The sequence below is a fragment of the Salmo salar genome, chromosome 12 (assembly GCF_965601325.2).
Source record: "Salmo salar chromosome 12, fSalSal1, whole genome shotgun sequence".
Lineage (NCBI taxonomy): Eukaryota > Metazoa > Chordata > Actinopteri > Salmoniformes > Salmonidae > Salmo > Salmo salar.
The window spans coordinates 52,701,382-52,720,896 of NC_138302.1; the positions used below are offsets into that span (position 1 = coordinate 52,701,382).

Below are 19,515 nucleotides of genomic sequence, written 5' to 3' on the forward strand. Positions count from 1 at the left end.
TTCGTTTATTGATTAAATAACTTCTTCGGGGTAGGGGGCAGTATTCGGAAGTTTGGATGAATGAGGTTCCCAAAGTAAACTACCTGTTACTCAGGCCCAGAAGCTAGGATATGCATATAATTGGTAGTATTGGATAGAAAACTCTAAAGTTTCTAAAACTGTTAAAATAATATATGAGTATAACAGAACTGATATGGCAGGTGAAAACCCGAGGAGAATCCATCCGGAATTTTTTGTTGTTGTTGAGCTCACCACTGATTATAATGGCTCTCTATGGGAATATAAAAGGAATACCTCCCAGATTGCAGTTCCTAGGGCTTCCACTAGATGTCAAGTCATTAGAAAGAGTTTCAGGCTTATTTTTGAAAACTGAGCTAGAATTTGTAGTTTTTGTAAGTGGCTCCCATTTTGGCTGTAGTGTTTTCATGCGCGTGGATGAAAGCACGCACTCGTTATTTATCTCCGGTAATGAACATACTATTCTCTGTCTTAAATTGTATTATTTATTTACATATTAGGGTACCTGAGGATTGATTAGAAACGTTGTTTGACTTGTTTGGACGAGGTTTATTGGTAACTTACGGGATTCATTTGTATGCATTTTGAACGAGGGAAACCGGTGGATTGCTGAGTCAAGCACGCCAACTAAACTGACCTTTTGGGGATATAAAGGACTTTATCGAACAAAAGGACCATTTGTTATGTAGCTGGGACCCTTGTGATTGCAATCAGATGAAGATCTTCAAAGGTAAGTGATTTATTTTATCGCTATTTCTGACTTTCGTGACACCTCTGCTTGGTTGGAAAATGTATGTAATGCTTTTGTGTGCGTGGCGCTGTCCTCAGATAATCACATTGTGTGCTTTTGCCGTAAAGCCTTTTTGAAATCTGACAAAGCGGCTGGATTAACAAGAGGTTAAGCTTTTAAATGATGTATGACACTTGTATTTTCATGAATGTTTAATATTACGCTTTTTGTAATTTGAATTTCGCGTTCTGCAATTTCACCGCATCTTGACCTACCCCAAAGAGGATAACTCACTCCCTGAACTTGCTTCCCGACTCTCAGCACACTCATTACAGAATGATGCCTCCCCAAAGGGAAGCATCAGCGAGTGTTTTTTTTGTTTTGGAGGTGATGTCGGTCTGGGTGTCAGAACTGGAGCAACCTGGGAGGCCTCAGCCGTCTTGTCGGATTCCCATGCCTCGGTGGGTTCGACAGGTTCCCCTGCCTCGACGGGCTCCCACGCCTCGGCGGGCTCCCATACCTCGGCTGGGTGAACAGGTTCCCGAGGAAACCGGGGAGGTCTCAGCCGGCTCATCATGCTCTCACGCCTCAGCCGGTTCGTCAGGTTTCTGTGCCTCAGTGGAAGCGACCGGTCTGCTCTTGATTCCCGGGATCGTCCCTGTGGTTGGCGTCCTGCGGCTGGAGCCGAACGCGCCGGGGAGGGGGTACTGTCAAGTATGCACCTCTCTCCAACGCTGTAAGTCGCCATGCTCCTGCGCTCCAGCTGGAGCAACAGCTTCCTGCGCCTTAGCAGAGGTGACCGGTCCGCTCCTGATCCCCGGGATTGTCATCTTGGTCGGTGTCCTGCGGCTGGAGCAGCGCGTCGGGGAGGGGGTACTGTCACGTGTGCTCCCTCTCCGGCCTCTAGGTCACCAGGCTGCTCGTTATGGCGCACACCTGTCACCATCGTTACGCACATTATGACACTCACCTGGACTCTATCAACTCCTTGATTACCTGCCCTAGATATGTCACTCCTTTTGGTTCCTTCCCCAGGCGTCATTGTTTCTGTTTCATGTCTGTGTGTTGTTCGTGTTTCTTGTTTTGTATTATGTTTCGTTTATTGATTAAATCACTCACTCCCTGAACTTGCTTCCCAACTCTCATCACTAATCCACAGCTATCCACCCTTATCAGTGACCGCAACCATGTGATTGCCTTATTCCCTCACTTAGTAACTCTCGAAAGCACATGGCTCATATCCACCCTTAATTGACCCCCTCATATACATTCCTCCTACATATAACCATTAACTTCTGGTGTAGCAAGTATTTCAAATTACAACCCAACGCTGTAAATTTAGAAAAATATGAACCAGGACACCTAGACAGCAATTATGGGTGAATTCACAAATGCGTACACTCACCCAATTTAGACTTAAAATTCAAAAAAGCACTTGCACATTTGAGTTCTCTCACTTCAAGTGCTTTGGGAATAATGCTATAACTTCAAAGAAAAGAGAAACCCGGTTGTATCACTTATTTAATTAAAGCTTACTTGTCGGCCTATTGGCCTTCGTCAGAGCAATCTACACTTGAAATGTGAACAAAACATTTATTTAAGTCACACCTATTCACCTCTCCTGTCTGTCAGGCATTTCACTATTTTCAAAGCTCAACTCCAAGTCTCCGGTCTGTCTCTGGCTCTCTCTCACTTTCTTATCCTACAACCTTCCATCCCAAAAGGAAGACTCCCTTGGCCATTGAACCAGATGACCAGCTTGGCTTCTGGAGGCCTGCAGGTTCATCGTCTGTGGATGCTAACTTCAAACTCTCACACACAGTCCACACCTAAAGGGAACATGAAAGGGAAACGCATGCAAAGCTGGTTTATGGGGAAGTCTAACCAGCCCAAGTGATTTCTATTGACTGTGTGTGTGTGTGTGTGTGTGTGTGTGTGTGTCTGGACTATAATTAGCTGAACTATATTCACTAATTTGTGAGTATATCAAAAATGTATGTTAAGAATGTGTTAGAGGGACACAGACGGCTAACTGGATTTAGATACAGGGTGGGAGACCAAGACTGCATTTGTCTGGGGACCATAAGACTGCTCAGGATCCAATTAGCCAACTAAATTGTGATGCGGAAGGACAAATGCCATAGCAGTCATTTTGAGCTCAGACTGGAGTAATGAACTAATTAATATATATTTTTAATATTTATGTAGCAAATGTATCATTTGTACAGTTCTTTATTAAAAATGTAGTTGTGTTACATTTGACTGTGTAAACCCTAGCACAGACTACTTATTTCTATGAGAGTGAGGCAGATACAGTGGGGGGAAAAAGTATGTGATCCCCTGCTGATTTTGTATGTTTGCCCACTGACAAAGAAAGGATCAGTCAATAATTTTAATGGTAGGTTTATTTGAACAGTGAGAGACAGAATAACAACAAAAATATCCAGAAAAACGCATGTCAGAAATGTTATAAATTGATTTGCATTTTAATGAGGGAAATGAGTATTTGACCCCCTCTCAATCAGAAAGATTTCTGGCTCCCAGGTGTCTTTTATACAGGTAACGAGCTGAGATTAGGAGCACACTCTTAAAGGCAATACTACCAAATACTAACTCAGTGTATATAAACTTCTGACCCACTGGGAATGTGATGAAAGAAATAAAAGCTGAAATGAATCATTCTTTCGACTATTATTCTGACATTTCACATTCTTAAAATAAAGTGGTGATCCTAACTGACCTAAGGCAGGGATTTTTTACTAGGATTAAATGTCAGGAATTGTGAAAAACTGAGTTTAAATGTATTTGGCTAAGGTGTATATAAACTTCCGACTTCATCTGTAGTATGCATGATTGTAAAAACTGTTGCTCCCTTAGCCTCGCCTTTTTTGTTGTATTTTACTTGTAATATCTTGGTGTGTCATTTACAACAAAATACTTATCAATCATGATCTGTCTCTAAGACACAGGTTGTTATGGAATTGATGTCCTCCAGAAAAATAGCTTTTCCCACTCAGCTCCCTCTGCTAGATTCTAGTCTCTCTGAAAATCTCACTTCTGGAGTTTTGTGGTCGAATACATCAGAACAATTTCTCAAAAACCCAAAACGGCTCCAGACGGAGAGGGAGATTATTTTCTGAACTTTCCATCTATAATTTAGATTTGATTAGAATAAAGTCAAGATACTTGGAAGAAACTTTCCAGAGGAGAATGTGTTCATCGGGTACATTAATAGCCCACATGACAGTACATTACGTTCAACATTAGAGTGCAACACAGGAGGTTGGTGGCACCTTAATTGGGGAGAACGGGCTCGTGGTAATGACTGGAGAGGAATCATTGGAATGGTATCAAAAACATCAAACACATGGTTTCCAGGTGTGTGATGCCATTCCATTTGCACAGTTCCGGCCATTATTATGAGCCATTCACCCATCAGCAACCTCCTCTGAAAGTGCATTTATTAAAGCATTCATGAAAGGGAACGAAAGGAGCTCAGAAGGGTTGGTGGTGCCTAATTGGACAGGGTGAACAAAGTGGCAACCCTCCTCAGCTGTTTCTGTACACTCTTAGGGTTTTCACATGTAGTCCTCTTAAAATATATATATATATATATATATATATACAGCTGAAGTCGAAAGTTTACATACACCTTAGCCAAGTATATTTAAACTGACAATTTCACAATTCCTGACATTTAATCCTGGTAAAAATTCCCTGTCTTAGGTCAATAAGGATCACCACTTTATTTTAAGAATGTGAAATGTCAGAATAATAGTAGAGAATGATTTATTTCAGATTTTATCACATTCCCAGTGGGTCAGAAGTTTACATACACTCAATAATTATTTGGTAGTATTACCTTTAAATAGATTAACTAGGGTCAAACGTTTCAGGTAGCCTTCCACAAGCTTCCCACAATAAGTTGGGTGAATTTTGGCCCATTCCTCCTGACAGAGCCGGTGTAACTAAGTCAGGTTTGTAGGCCTCCTTGCTCGCACACGCTTTTTCAGTTCTGCCCACACATTTTCTGTAGAATTAAGGTCAGGGCTTTTTGATGGCCACAACTTTGGAAGTATGCTTGGGGTCATTGTCCATTTGGAAGACCCATCTGCGACCAAGCATTAACTTCCTGACTGATGTCTTGAGATGTTGCTTCAATGTATCCACATAATTTTGCTTCCTCATGACGCCATGTATTTTGTGAAGTACACCATTCCCTCCTGCAGCAAAGAACCCCCACAACATGATGCTGCCACCCCCGTGCTTCACGGTTGGGATGGTGTTCTTCGGCTTGCAAGCATCCTCCTTTTTCCTCCAAACATAACGATGGTCATTATGGCCAAACAGTTCTATTTTTGTTTCATCAGACCAGAGGACATTTCTGAAAAAAGTATGATCTTTGTCCCCATGCGCAGTTGCAAACCGTAGTCTGGCTTTTTTATGGCGGTTTTGGATCAGTGGCTTCTTCCTTGCTGAGCGGCCTTTCAGGTTATGTCGATATAGGACTCATTTTACTGTAGCTATAGATACTTTTGTACCTGTTTCCTCCAGCATCTTCAAAAGGTCCTTTGCTGTAGTTCTAGGATTGATTTGCACTTTTCACACCAAAGTACATTCATCTCTAGGAGACAGAACACGTCTCCTTCCTGAGCGGTATGACGACTGCGTGGTCCCATGGTGTTTATACTTGTGCACTACTGTTTGTACAGATGAACGTGGTACCTTCAGGCGTTTGGAAATTGCTCCCAAGAATGAACAAAACTTGTCGAGGTCTACAATTATTTTTCTGAGGTCTTGACTGATTTCTTTTGATTTTCCCATGATGTCAAGCAAAGAGGCACTGAGTTTGAAGGTAGGCCTTGAAATACATCCACAGGTACACCTCCAATTGACTCAAATGATGTCAATTAGCCTATCAGAAGCTTCTAAAGCCATGACATAATTTTCTGGCATTTTCCAAGCTGTTTAAAGGCACAGTCAACTTAGTGTATGTAAACTTCTGACCCACTGGAATTGTGATACAGTGAAATATAAGTGAAATAATCTGTCTAACCTCTCTAGGCTAGGCGGGACGAATTCGTCCCACCTACGTAACAGCCACGGCTATCCTGTGGCGCGATTTTCAAAACCTTAAAAATCCTATTACTTCAATTTCTCAAACATATGACTATTTTACAGCCATTTAAAGATAAGACTCTCGTTAATCTAACCACACTGTCCGATTTCAAAAAGGCTTTACAACGAAAGCAAAACATTAGATTATGTCAGCAGAGTACCAAGCCAGAAATAATCAGACACCCATTTTTCAAGCCAGCATATAATGTCACCAAAACCCAGAAGACAGCTAAATGCAGCACTCACCTTTGATGATCTTCATCAGATGACAACCCTAGGACATTATGTTATACAATACATGCATGTTTTGTTCAATCAAGTTCATATTTATATCAAAAACCAGCTTTTTACATTAGCATGTGACGTTCAGAACTAGCATACCCCCCGCAAACTTCCGGGGAATTCGCTAACATTTTACTAAATTACTCACGATAAACGTTCACAAAAAGCATAACAATTATTTTAAGAATTATAGATACAGACCTCCTCTATGCACTCGATATGTCCGATTTTAAAATAGCTTTTTGGTGAAAGCACATTTTGCAATATTCTAAGTACATAGCCCAGGCATCACGGGCTCGCTATCTAGACACCCGGCAAGTTTAGCACTCACCATAATCATATTTACTATTATAAAAATTTCATTACCTTTTGTTGTCTTCGTCAGAATACACACCCAGGACAGCTACTTCAATAACAAATGTTGGTTTGGTCCAAAATAATCCATCGTTATATCCGAATAGCGGCGTTTTGTTCGTGCGTTCCAGACACTATCCGAAATAGTAAAGAAGTGTCACGCGCTTGGCGCAATTCGTGACAATAAAATTCTAAGTATTCCATGACCGTACTTCGAAGCATGTCAACCGCTGTTTAAAATCAATTTTTACGACATTTTTCTCGTAGAAAAGCGATAATATTCCGACAGGGAATCTCCTTTTCGGCAAACAGAGGAAAAAATCCCAAAGGCGGGGGCGGTCGGGGTCACGCGCATAAGCTAGTGTCTCTTGATGGGCCACTTGAGAAAGGCGATAATGTGTTTCAGCCTGGGGCTGGAATGACGACATTCTGTTTTTTCCCGGGCTCTGAGCGCCTATGGACGACGTGGGAAGTGTCACGTTAGAGCAGAGATCCTTAGTAAATGATAGAGATGGAAAAGAAGTTCAACAAATGGTCAGACAGGCCACTTCCTGTAAAGGAATCTCTCAGGTTTTGACCTGCCATTTGAGTTCTGTTATACTCACAGACACCATTCAAACAGTTTTAGAAAATGTAGGGTGTTTTCTATCCATATGTAATAAGTATATGCATATTCTAGTTACTGAGTAGGAGTGGTAACCAGATTAAATCGGGTATGTTTTTTATCCAGCCGTGTCAATGCTGCCCCCTAGCCCTAACAGGATTTATACAATTGTTGGAAAAATTACTTGTGTCATGCACAAAGTAGATGTCCTAACCGACTTGCCAAAACTATAGTTTGTTAACAAGAAATATGTGGAGTGGTTGAAAAACGAATTTGAATGACTCCAACTTAAGTGTATGTAAACGTCCTCTTTAAAGTGAACTCTGGGGTAAAAAAAAAAAAGAAGCAAAATAACTCAACTCTCTTTGTATTCCAACCTGGTCTCAGAGCATGACGTATTATTCTGTACGTAAATCCTTTTAGTATGATATATTACTTTTCGTATGGTAAGGTATGTATTCATTTGTTGATGTCCATAATCCATTTCATATGATATGTTAGGAATTACAATTCATATTATATGTTACGAATTTTCTAAATGTACAAAGTTGCGAATTTGCTAAACGTATAATATGTTACGAATTCCAGCTTAGCTAGGTTATGGGTTAGGGTTAAAGGGTTAGGGTTAGGAGAAGGGAGAGCTAAAAGGGTTAGGGTTAGGAGAAGGGTTAGCTAAAAGGGGTAGGGTTAGAGGAAGGGTCAGCTAACATGCTAAGTAGTTGCAAAGTAGCAAAAAAGTAGTTGAAAAGTTGCTAATTAGATAAAATGCTAAAGTTGTCCTTGATGAGATGTGAACTTATGTAACCAGCAACCTTTGGGTTGCTAGACGGTCACATTATATGCTCCCGAGTGGCGCAGTGGTCTAAGGCACTTCCTCTCAGTGCAAGAGGTGTCACTGCAGTCCCTGGTTTGAATCCAGGCTGAATCACATCCGGCTGTGATTGGGAGTCCCAGAGGGCAGCGCACAATTGGCCCAGCGTAGTCCAGGTTTGGCCGGGGTAGGCCGTCATTGTAAATAAGAATTTGTTCTTAACTGACTTACCTAGTTAAATAAAGGTTAAATAAATATGCCTACCCATCCACCCCGACCAACCACCCTACTTTAATTTTAGCCTTAAACCTCCTAAATGTAAAGTCCCCATATTTTAGGACCCCATTTGATTTTTTTTTCTCATTTCAGTCTGGTATGAGAACGGTAGCCCCTATCTGCAAAAGCAGGGTGTCTGCGGAAAGCTGTGTATCTTGGCAATTGATCGGTGCCTTCAAATCTTTGGTATGACTTACTATCATATATGGCCATACAAATTTATAAGGGAAGGCCGAGCCGATGACCTCATTTCAAGATGGCTGCTACCTACATTCCGGTTAGCGTAGTGAAACAAACAAAAACACGTAATACGTTGATAGACACCGAAAGCCGGGACTCCACGTTGATACACGCCGAAAGCCGGGACTCCACAGATCATGAGGATATCTTATTTGTCTGCCTGTGACCTACCGTTATTGATCACCAGCCCCGAGAGTCAGAATGTTTATTTTACACAACGTTTTCACCAAATATCTTACAAGGTAATCTTCGATTTGGTCAATGTTATCTGATGATGTATGACTTAATGGCAACATCGAATGTCCACCGAGTGAATGTATCAAAAATATGATGTTGCCTGCTTACACACTGTAGTTATCCATATCTTCTGTATGTCCCCCGACACCACCACAATGTTTACGAGAGGTTGTTTTTGTAGAGATTTTGTTTTTATAGTGAACAATAACTTTTAGGCACATCCAGTGTGCAAAAACAGCGCAATTACCACAGTCGGACAATTTGGAGAGGTTGAAAGGACACTCGAACGTACCCTGGATACCCCATAACATCACCACAATGTTTGAGTGAGGTTGATATGGTAGAAATTGTGTTTTTATACTGAACAAATAGCATTTATGGATTGCAAATATGTAATAGCACTGGAATTATCACATTTACAGACAAACGCCACTTTGGAGAGGTTTAGGGAAACTTGGACATTTCCCATGACGACATCTGACACAAAATCTACATTTTGCCATTACATTTAAGAGGTTTTAAATAACCATCTATCTTATGTAACCATACCAAACATAACATATCATTCTCATTTGAGTGTCCCGGATTTAAGTTTACTATGTTACGTCTAGTCTATTAGAAAAGTCCATGTATTCACTGCCCTTGCCTTTGAATTATGACTTTTTTCATCTATTTTGTGGTCCGAGTCCTCTTTGAATACACATTGCTATGTTGAGAAAGGAACCAAGATATTTTTCCAAAATTCACTCAATGCACACTGTATATCTCCTTACATTTTGGAAGCTAATAGATTCCATTTAGTTAAAATACATAACTGTAATCAGAAGAGACTATTAGCATGTAAATATTATTGGTAACAGAATAAATAGCAGAAGAATACCGTCTGAAGTCGGTACAGCCGATCTGCCAACATCTGTCTGTAGCATCTGAACCGTTTGGGCTACACACTAATATTTGCACCCCTCTGTGCAAAGGTGCGACTCTCACGAACACGTACGTGTTGGTAGTTTTGCTCTAGGACGCCCACAGGCCTTACAATAATCGTCTGAAGGTCCCCGGGTACCAGTTGAAAAAAATGAATGGAAGTACTGTATATAGAGTATGGAGAATGTTTGATGGCAAAAATATGGGGTTAAATACATGTCAGAAAAACAAACTATTTTTATATATTTTGGGATACTTGAAAAAAATTCTAAATCATTTAGCTAAATCGTCCTTGGTATGACCTTAAAACAATTCCATATACTGTAGCTTAGTAGAACCCCCACCCAACCCCCGGCATAGACAGGGCTTAGACTCTGATGGGTTAAGTAGCCCATCATATGAATGTGGGTACAAAGCTGGATACCGGTAAACCTATGGCATATGGGTTAATTAGCCGGGTAGGTAGGATCAGATGATAAGATGATGTCCTTGCCATTTTTTGTGAGTAAAGAAACAAAAAAAATGGTGTGTGTGAGTGTTTGGAGGGTTGTGGCAGACCCAATAAACAAAAAAAACTATGATGATTAGTGAGCTTTGTCCATTTACTTTTGTCGAGCATGGATGGGCAATCTAATCTGGGCCTTGTTTCCTTGCTGCGATGGAACTTAAGCATTACGATGATTGTACAAGATACTTTGTTATTTACGAGCCAACTTTTTAAATAGTGTTTCCCAAACAAGCACAGAGTGAACCTGTAAGTGCCACAGCTAAAAGCATTGTTGGGGCCGTATTCGGTTTTTCACATGATTCCGTTGGGGGAGCTGTCCAGCTCACTAGTGCTGAAATCGATGCAGCTTGCATCATATGAAAACACAACTAATAGCCCACATGAAACGTAGGATAGACCTATACATTTCACAGAATTGTTTTTATGAATTAAAATAAATAACACCATAATATACATTTTCGTCATGTAATGTTCAAAGATTTCAAGATTTGAACCCCGGGCGTATTCTTGCCTCCACAGTGCTTTTAGCACACTGCACCTCAATAGATCTGTCGTCTCCGATAGTTTCCTTTTATACAGTAACTAACCCTCTACCTCACACATCCTCTCGGGGGAGCCTGTATTTTTTAAGAATAGCCACATCATTGTGAGTCTGCAATGGGCTCAGGTTGGTGTGAATATGCGCATTATATACACCAACCGACTGTGCGGATCGATAATTTGAAATACACAGCATTTGGAAAGTATTCAGACCCCTTGACTTTTTCCACATTTTGTTACGTTACAGCCTTATTCACAAATGTATTAAATCGTTTTATTCCCCTGATCAATCTACACATAACACCCCATAATGACAAAGCAAAAACAGGTTTTTAGAATTTGTGTGCCTGTATTTTTAACATTGACTATTTTTTGTTCTTTGGATTATATACGAGGATTCAGCACCCAATCTAAGTTTATATAAAGTGGAGTCAAGCACGTTGTTTATCTTTTCATTAAATATTACATTATATAGATCCTATAAATTACCCAAATTAAACATGTATCATCGTATGATCATGCCCATTCACACAAAACACAAATTGTTTTAGAATGATATCTTCTGAGGTAAGGCAGAAAAGAAGCCTAACAACGCACTTTGGCTGCTCTACGAGTGGTCTGGATCACTTATAGATGAGCAAAAGTTTTTAAGAGCCACTTTAGTAACGAAGGCTCTGAGAAACACATTGGCTACGAAAGATACACTGTACATCATAATATGGTTCTAACGATGATCCTAACTCTACGAAGGCTCTGAGAAACGAGGCCCTGGTCTGTTTCCCAAATGATGGGAATCCCATAGGATCGCAGTTTAGAATATGAACCTTTTACAGCTGTATCTAAAGTAACCCATTAAAAGTTGAGCCATTAAAGTACAGCTGGTCTATTAGACTTCATGGTTTACATTTGAAGAGTGATAACAAGGTGTCACAAGGGAAAATCAATGTTAGGTGACACCGATAGCTATATGTCCAAGGTGACACAATAAATCGACTCACCAGTGCAGGAGCGTTGACGACAGACAGGTTGTAGCCATATAGATAAGATGACCCAAGGGCACCAAAGAACGCTGCATTCACCAGACAGGCAGTGATGCGCTGTGGCAAAAAAAAAACACATACCACATTAAAGCCATTTCAGAGGTCATGTCATTGTACAGTTGCATTTCATATACAATCCAATCAAGGTCAGAGTGAGACCCAGGCATATTCTTACAAGGACAATCCATTGATGTATCTGGGCCTCCCTGTACGTCCTAGAGAGAGAATGTTACTGCTTCAAAAACAACCATCAGGTCAATTCAATGCCAACATGTGCAATGTGACAAGGGTTAGGGCATGTTGAGTAGAGAGATCAGCTGTATGTGTATGAGAATAAAATATTCCAATATTGTATTACTGTGACAGGATACAGTGTAAGGATGATTAAACCTTGCAGCTTTTACAAACGTATCCAGTTATAGCTAAATAAAGCACAGTTAGCCTAAAGCTCTTCATTATATTGTTATCTCAATTTAATCAGTGGATCATTAGGCTACATCACAACCTTTTGGCTGCTTAATCATTCTGGGTAACCCACTCCTTACAGCCATGTTAGGGGTGGCAGGTAGCCTCGTGGTTAGAGTGTTAGGCCAGTAACCTAAAGGTTGCTGGATCGAATCCCAGAGACGACAAGGTACAAATCTGTTGTTCTGCACCTGAACAAGGCAGTTGACCCACTGTTGCCCGGTAGGCCCTCATTGAAAATAAGAATTTGTTCTTAACTGACTTGCCTAGTTAAATAAAACAAATAATGTTTAAATCCCTATAGAGATTAAACAACTACAAACTAATCCTAACAGTGGATGAGTCACTCTTTTGATTATTGCACAGGTACAATAGATTGGTGGTTATATATTTATCTTTGCATAATACAAATGAAAAGGTTCCTCACAGTCATTCGATCAGCAAGTGAAACTCCAGAGAAATATTTGCAGCAAATAAAATCGTTGCTCCTCTGTTTTTGACTGAACTCAAATTAATTTCCCACGCCTTCTTCATCTCTAAGAACAATACTCATCTACTGTATGAGCAGAAATATGTCTGCATCTCATGAGGATGAATGGATTTAGATCCGGGGTTAAAATGCATTGTGTCATTCACCAAGGCAACCAGCCTCTACTGTGGGTGACTCAACAAGATCAAGGCACAGTGTAGTACAAAGAGCCATTGTGAGGAAGGAGGAGAGTGGTAACAAGTGCACTTGGGCTAATATTTCAATTGGATCTGACAGAGAATTTCTAGAAGTGTATGGAATTCAATTACATTCCAATAGAAGGTTCAGAATCTGTTCATGTTTTTCTCATTACAGTTAACTAATTTATTGTCAAAATGTTGCTTGTGGTTGCAATATAATTAAGCAACGAGTAATTGCTTCACTGCAACATGGGAATAGATGTTTCTAATGTGACTGTTGCATCAAAAAAAGAAACCCTGCTTGCTGAGGGGGGGAGAAGTTTAAATACGTTCATTACTGGACACTTAGCCAATTACATTCTCCATTGACTATGAGTTACATTTTCAAATTAAAACACAATTTGCAGCGCTTCAACATTTTGGGGTTGCCCATCATTACAGAGCATTATTGAAACTTATTTAATTCATTTGGGCCTAGTATTATATTATGATTATAACGTGATCTTGATTTTACTTTTCACTGTAAAGGCAGTTGCAGGGCTACACATTGGAGGAAACGATTGACTGTCTATAACATCCCGGTAATTAGTGCAATAATAACCTGCGATAAAAGAGGCGGGACACGTATAATTGTTGCATGTGTAAAAGGTTTTATTCTCTGTGTTATAGCTAGTAGATAAGGATAACACCAACACAGCTGTCTGGGTGGAGCTGAGTAATGTTAGCTAGCTATATTATTTGCTGTCTGCACGTAGCTATTGAAAAGGAAAACACCATGAATACTCGTTTTACAAAAGGGGAAAAAAACAGCATACCGTTAGCTAAAGTGCTAGGTAGCTAAGCTGCATTGCTAGTAAATTGCTCAAAACACAGAGAGCTAACGCAGCTCGTGCTCAAGATTACAGGGAACATTCCATTAAACTTGTGTACGAAACATTCAAAAACAGAATTCCAACATAAATAAAGTTGACGATATTGTATCTATATTTAGTGGAAATATTGTGATATTTATAAAATGTTGTAACAGCATAAACAGAGCCGATAAAGACATAAGCCTACCTTTCTCCAACATGTGCAGAAGGAAAGAGAACGTATAATGGGCGATACAAGAGGTTCAAGGCGGGAAATGGATCAAACCATTCTACAGTTTTTGAAAGACAATTTCTTATACCAGCTCTGATAAATTCATCTGACAGATAAATATTTGCATGGATTTTATAAATAATAGACCAACATAGTCACGGTAAAATAACATGGCAATACCAAATATACCGAAACAAAATAACACCTAAAGTGACCTGATTGACCAGTCCATCAATCACCAGCCAAATCAAAAGAAAGCCATACCTCTGGTGTGATTTTGTAGACTGCAGGGGACCACTAGGAAGGGTGGATGGTATGGTAGGTTGGAGGGGTTGTTTGTTATAATTTAAAATTACCCCCAAAAATAAAATGGACAAAATGGAATAGCTTTTCAGTGACCAGTCTGAAATGCTGTAAATTAGAAAAAAAATTATATGCTTATGGTAAAATTAACTGTACTGTTTTAAATGGCACATTGAACATGTATTTATTTCACAGTGGGTTACAGAAATAGATTCCATTGTGTAAATTACCATAAAAGACAGTGGTGTTGTATTAGCCTGACAGCGTTACACTCATTGATACTAAAGTGTTGGACAAATAAAAAGTCACTTAAAGAAGTGTAGAGAAAACCTTAGTTCACAAAGCAAAAGTTGCAAGCATTCTGAAGAAGGCCAGAATGGGTGAAACTTGTCACGGGTGTCGTAGGATGTAGACCAAAACACAGCAGGAAAATGTATACTCATCTTCTTATTAGTGAAGAAGGGAAAACCACGTATACAAAATGAACTAGACAGTCTCATCAGGCATACAGCAAAACATGAAACAATCTCCCACAAACCCCAAAACAAACACACTCCTAAATATAGGACCTTCAATCAGAGGCAACGATAGACAGCTGCCTCCAATTGAAGGCCCCAATCCCGATGACCTAAACATAGAAATACAATACCGTAGCACAGACATAGAACTAACAACATAGAACTAACCAAAAAACCCCGGACCAATAAATCAAATACCCCTCTACATGAACACATACTCAAACACACCCTGAACCACATAAAACAAATACCCCCTGCCACGTCCTGACCAAACTATAAGAACAAATAACCCCTTTACTGGTCAGGACGTGACAAAACTTCAATGATTTCCATTCTTTTTGAATGGGATTGAGTATCAGACAAGAAAATAGACATATGCTAAAATGTAAATGAACAAATTGTTACCAGGTGATTAATCTCTATTAACCCAGAAGTTACATTTTTTGTAAATTGGTCAGCTGTGTGATTAACTTGCCCACGGAAGACTATCATGTGATATAATTCTTTATCCTCCGATATTCTATTTATTTTTAGGGTGCTGCATTGACAATCACAACTGTCAAAGATGACACTCACAATTGGCAAAGATGGTGAGCAGCAGGGCACAGACTTATGCTAAGTGCTTGAAATGCTCTAAGGCTTCTAAGAAACATGATTCCTCTGGTGGAATCAGCACTTCCAAGGCCTTTACAAGGCCTTTCCCAACAATGGAAAAGAGAAACAATAACGAGGCTATATACAGTGGCTTGCGAAAGTATTCACCCCCTTGGCATTTTTCCTATTTTGTTGCCTTACAACCTGGAATTCAAATAGATTTTTTGGGGGTTTGTATCATTTGATTTACACAACATGCCTACCACTTTCAAGATGCAAAATATATGAAAATTGTGAAATAAACAAAAAAATATGTTTAAAAAAAAAAAAAAGAAAACTTGAGCGTGCATGACTATTCACCCCCCCCCCCAAAGTCAATACTTTGTAGGGCCACATTTTGCAGCAATTACAGTTGCAAGTCTCTTGGGGTATGTCTCTATAAGCTTGGCACATCTAGCCACTGGTATTTTTGCCCACTCTTCAAGATAAAACTGCTCCAGCTCCTTCAAGTTGGATAGGTTCCACTGGTGTACAGTCATCTAAGTCGTACCACAGATACTCAATTGGATTGAGGTCTGGGCAGGGCTTTTTTTATTTTTTATTTCACCTTTATTTAACCAGGTAGGCTAGTTGAGAACAAGTTCTCATTTGCAACTGTGACCTTGCCAAGATAAAGCAAAGCAGCTCGACACATACAACACAGAGTTACATATGGAATAAACAAACATACAATCAATAATACAGAAGAAAAATCTATATACAGCATGTGCAAATGAGGTAGGATAAGAGAGGTAAGGCAACAAATAGGCCATGGTGGCAAAGTAATTACAATATAGCAATTAAACACTGGAATGGTAGGATGTGCAGAAGATGAATGTGCAAGTTGAGATACTGGGGTGCAAAGGAGCAAGATAAATAAATAAATACAGTATGGGGATGAGGAAGATTGGATGGGCTATTTACAGATGAGCTATGTACAGGTGTAGTGATCTGTGAGCTGCTCTGACAGCTGGTGCTTAAAGCTAGTGAGGGAGGTAAGAGTCTCCAGCTTCAGAGATTTTTGCAGTTCGTTCCAGTCATTGGCAGCAGAGAACTGGAACGAGAGGCGGACAAAGGAAGAATTGGCTTTGGGGGTGACCAGTGAGATATACCTGCTGGAGCGTGTGCTACGGGTGGGTACTGCTATGGTGACCAGTGAGCTGAGATAAGGCAGGGCTTTACCTAGCAGAGACTTGTAGATGACCTGGAGCCAGTGGGTTTGGCGACGAGTATGAAGCGAGGGCCAGCCAATGAGATCATACAGGTCGCAGTGGTGGGTTGTATATGGGGCTTTGGTGACAAAACGGATGGCACTGTGATAGACTGCAGCCAATTTGTTGAGTAGAGTGTTGTAGGCTATTTTGTAAATGACATCGCCGAAGTCAAGTATCGCTATGATGGTCAGTTTTACGAGGGTATGTTTGGCAGCATGAGTGAAGGATGCTTTGTTGTGAAATAGGAAGCCGATTCTATATTTAATTTTGGATTGGAGATGTTTAATGTGAGTCTGGAAGGAGAGTTTACAGTCTAACCAGACACCTAGGGATTTGTCGTTGTCCACATATTCTAAGTCAGAACCGTCCAGAGTAGTGATGCTGGATGGGCGGGCAGGTGCGGGCAGCGATCGGTTGAAGAGCATGCATTTAGTTTTACTTGCATTTAAGAGCAGTTGGAGGCCACGGAAGGAGAGATGTATGGCATTGAAGCTCATCTGGAGGTTAGTTAACACAGTGTCCAACGAAGGGCCAGAGGTATACAGAATGGTGTCGTCTGGGTAGAGGTGGATTCAAAGAATCACCAGCAGCGAGTGCTACATCCTTGATGTATACAGAGAAGAGAGTCGGCCCGAGAATTGAACCCTGTGGCACCCCCATAGAGACTGCAAGAGGTCTGGACAATAGGCCCTCCGATTTGACATACTGAACTCTATCGGAGAAGTAGTTGGTGAACCAAGCGAGGCAATCATTTGAGAAACCAAGGCTGTTGAGTCTGCCAATAAGAATGTTGTGATTGACAGAGTCGAAAGCCTTAGCCAGGTCGATGAATCCGGCTGCACAGTAATGTCTCTTATCGATGGCGGTTATGATATCGTTTAGGACCTTGAGCGTGGCTGAGGTGTACCCATGACCAGCTCGGAAACCAGATTGCATAGCAGAGAAGGTACGGTGAGATTCGAAATAGTCGGTAATCTGTTTGTTAACTTGGCTTTCAAAGACCTTAGAACGGCAGGGTAGAATAGATATAGGTCTGTAGCAGATTGGGTCTAGAGTGTCTCCCCCTTTGAAGAGGGGGATGATCGCAGCAGCTTTCCAATCTATGGGAATCTCAGACGATACGAAAGAGAGGTTGAACAGGCTAGTAATAGGGGTTGCAATAATTTCAGCAGATCATTTTAGAAAGAGAGGATCCAGATTGTCTAGCCCGACTGATTTGTAGGGGTCCAGATTTTGCCGCTCTTTCAGAACATCAGCTATCTGGATTCGGGTGAAGGAGAAGTGGGGGAGGTTTGGGTGAGTTGCTGTGGGGAGTGCAGGGCTGTTGACCGGGGTAGGGGTAGCCAGGTGGAAAGCATGGCCAACCATAGAAAAATGCTTATTGAAATTCTCAATTATTGTGGATTTATCGGTGGTGACAGTGTTTCCTAGCCTCAGTGCAGTGGGCAGCTGGGAGGAGGTGCTCTTATTCTCCATAGACTTTACAGTGTCCCAGAACTTTTTTTGAGTTTGTACTACAGGATGGAAATTTCTGTTTGCAAAAGCTAGCCTTAGCTTTCCTAACTGCCTGTGTATATTGGTTCCTAACTTCCCTAAAAAGTTACATATCATGGGGGCTATTCGATTCTAATGCAGAACGCCACAGGATGTTTTTGTGCTGATCAAGGGCAGACAGTTCTGGAGTGAACCAAGGGCTATATCTATTCATAGTTCTACATTTTTTGAATGGAGCATGCTTATTTAAGATGGTGAGGAAGGCACTTTTAAAGAACAACCAGGCATCCTCTACTGACGGGATGAGGTCAATGTCATTCCAGGATACCCCGGCCAGGTCAATTAGAAAGGCCTGTTCGCATAAGTGTTTTAGGGAGCGTTTGACAGTGATGAGGGGTGGTCGTTTGACCGCAGACCCATTACGAATGCAGGCAATGAGGCAGTGATCGCTGAGATCTTGATTGAAGACAGCAGAGGTGTATTTGGAGAGCGAGTTAGTTAGGATGATATCTATGAGGGTGCCCGTGTTTACGGATTTGGAGTTGTACCTGGTAGGTTCATTGATCATTTGTGTGAGATTGAGGGCATCAAACTTAGATTGTAGGATGGCCGGGGTGTTAAGCATGTCCCAGTTTAGGTAACCTAGCAGCACGAGCTCAGAAGATAGATGGGGAGCAATCAATTCACATATGGTGTCCAGGGCACAGCTGGGAGCAGAAGGTGGTCTATAGCAAGCGGCAACGGTGAGAGACTTGTGTCTGGAAAGGTGAATTTTTAGAAGTAGAAGCTCGAATTGTTTTGGTACAGACCTGGATAGTTTGACAGAACTCTGCAGGCTACCGCCCCCTTTAGCAGTTCTATCTTGGCGGAAAATGTTATAGTTAGGGATGGAAATTTCTGGGTTTTTGGTGGTTTTCCTAAGCCAGGATTCAGACACGGCTAAGACATCCGGGTTGGCAGAATGTGCTAAAGCAGTGAATAAAGCTAACTTAGGGAGTAGACTTCTAATGTTAACATGCATGAAACGAAGGCTTTTACGGTTACAGAAGTCAACAAATGAGAGCACTTGGGGAGTAGGAGTGGAGATAAACACTGCAGGTCCTGGATTAAGCTCTACATCACCAGAGGAACAGAGGAGAAGTAGGATAAGGGTACGGCTAAAGGCTAAAAGAACTGGCCGTCTAGCACTTTCGGAACAGAGAGTAAAGGGAGCAGGTTTCTGGGTACGATAGCATAGATTCAAGGCATAATGTACAGACAAAGGTATGGTAGGAAGAGAGTACATTGGAGGTAAACCTAGGCATTGAGTAATGAAGAGAGAGATATAGTCTCTAGAGACGTTTAAACCAGGTGATGTCAACGCATATATGGGAGGTGGAACAACATGGTTGGTTAAGGCATATTGAGCAGGGCTATAGGCTCTACAGTGAAATAAGACAGTAATCACTAACCAG

General features: G+C 40.9%; 1 protein-coding gene across 3 annotated transcripts in view; it reads right to left on the reverse strand.

Annotated features, from left to right (window-relative positions):
* slc2a9l2 (solute carrier family 2 member 9, like 2) overlaps positions 1–19,515 on the reverse strand; it is a 244,081-nt gene that overhangs the window by 199,227 nt on the left and 25,339 nt on the right. For all 3 annotated transcript variants that reach the window (XM_014131731.3, XM_014131730.3, NM_001140649.1), the window contains 1 exon segment: positions 11,641–11,739. In XM_014131731.3, the coding sequence (XP_013987206.1) occupies positions 11,641–11,739 (99 nt within the window).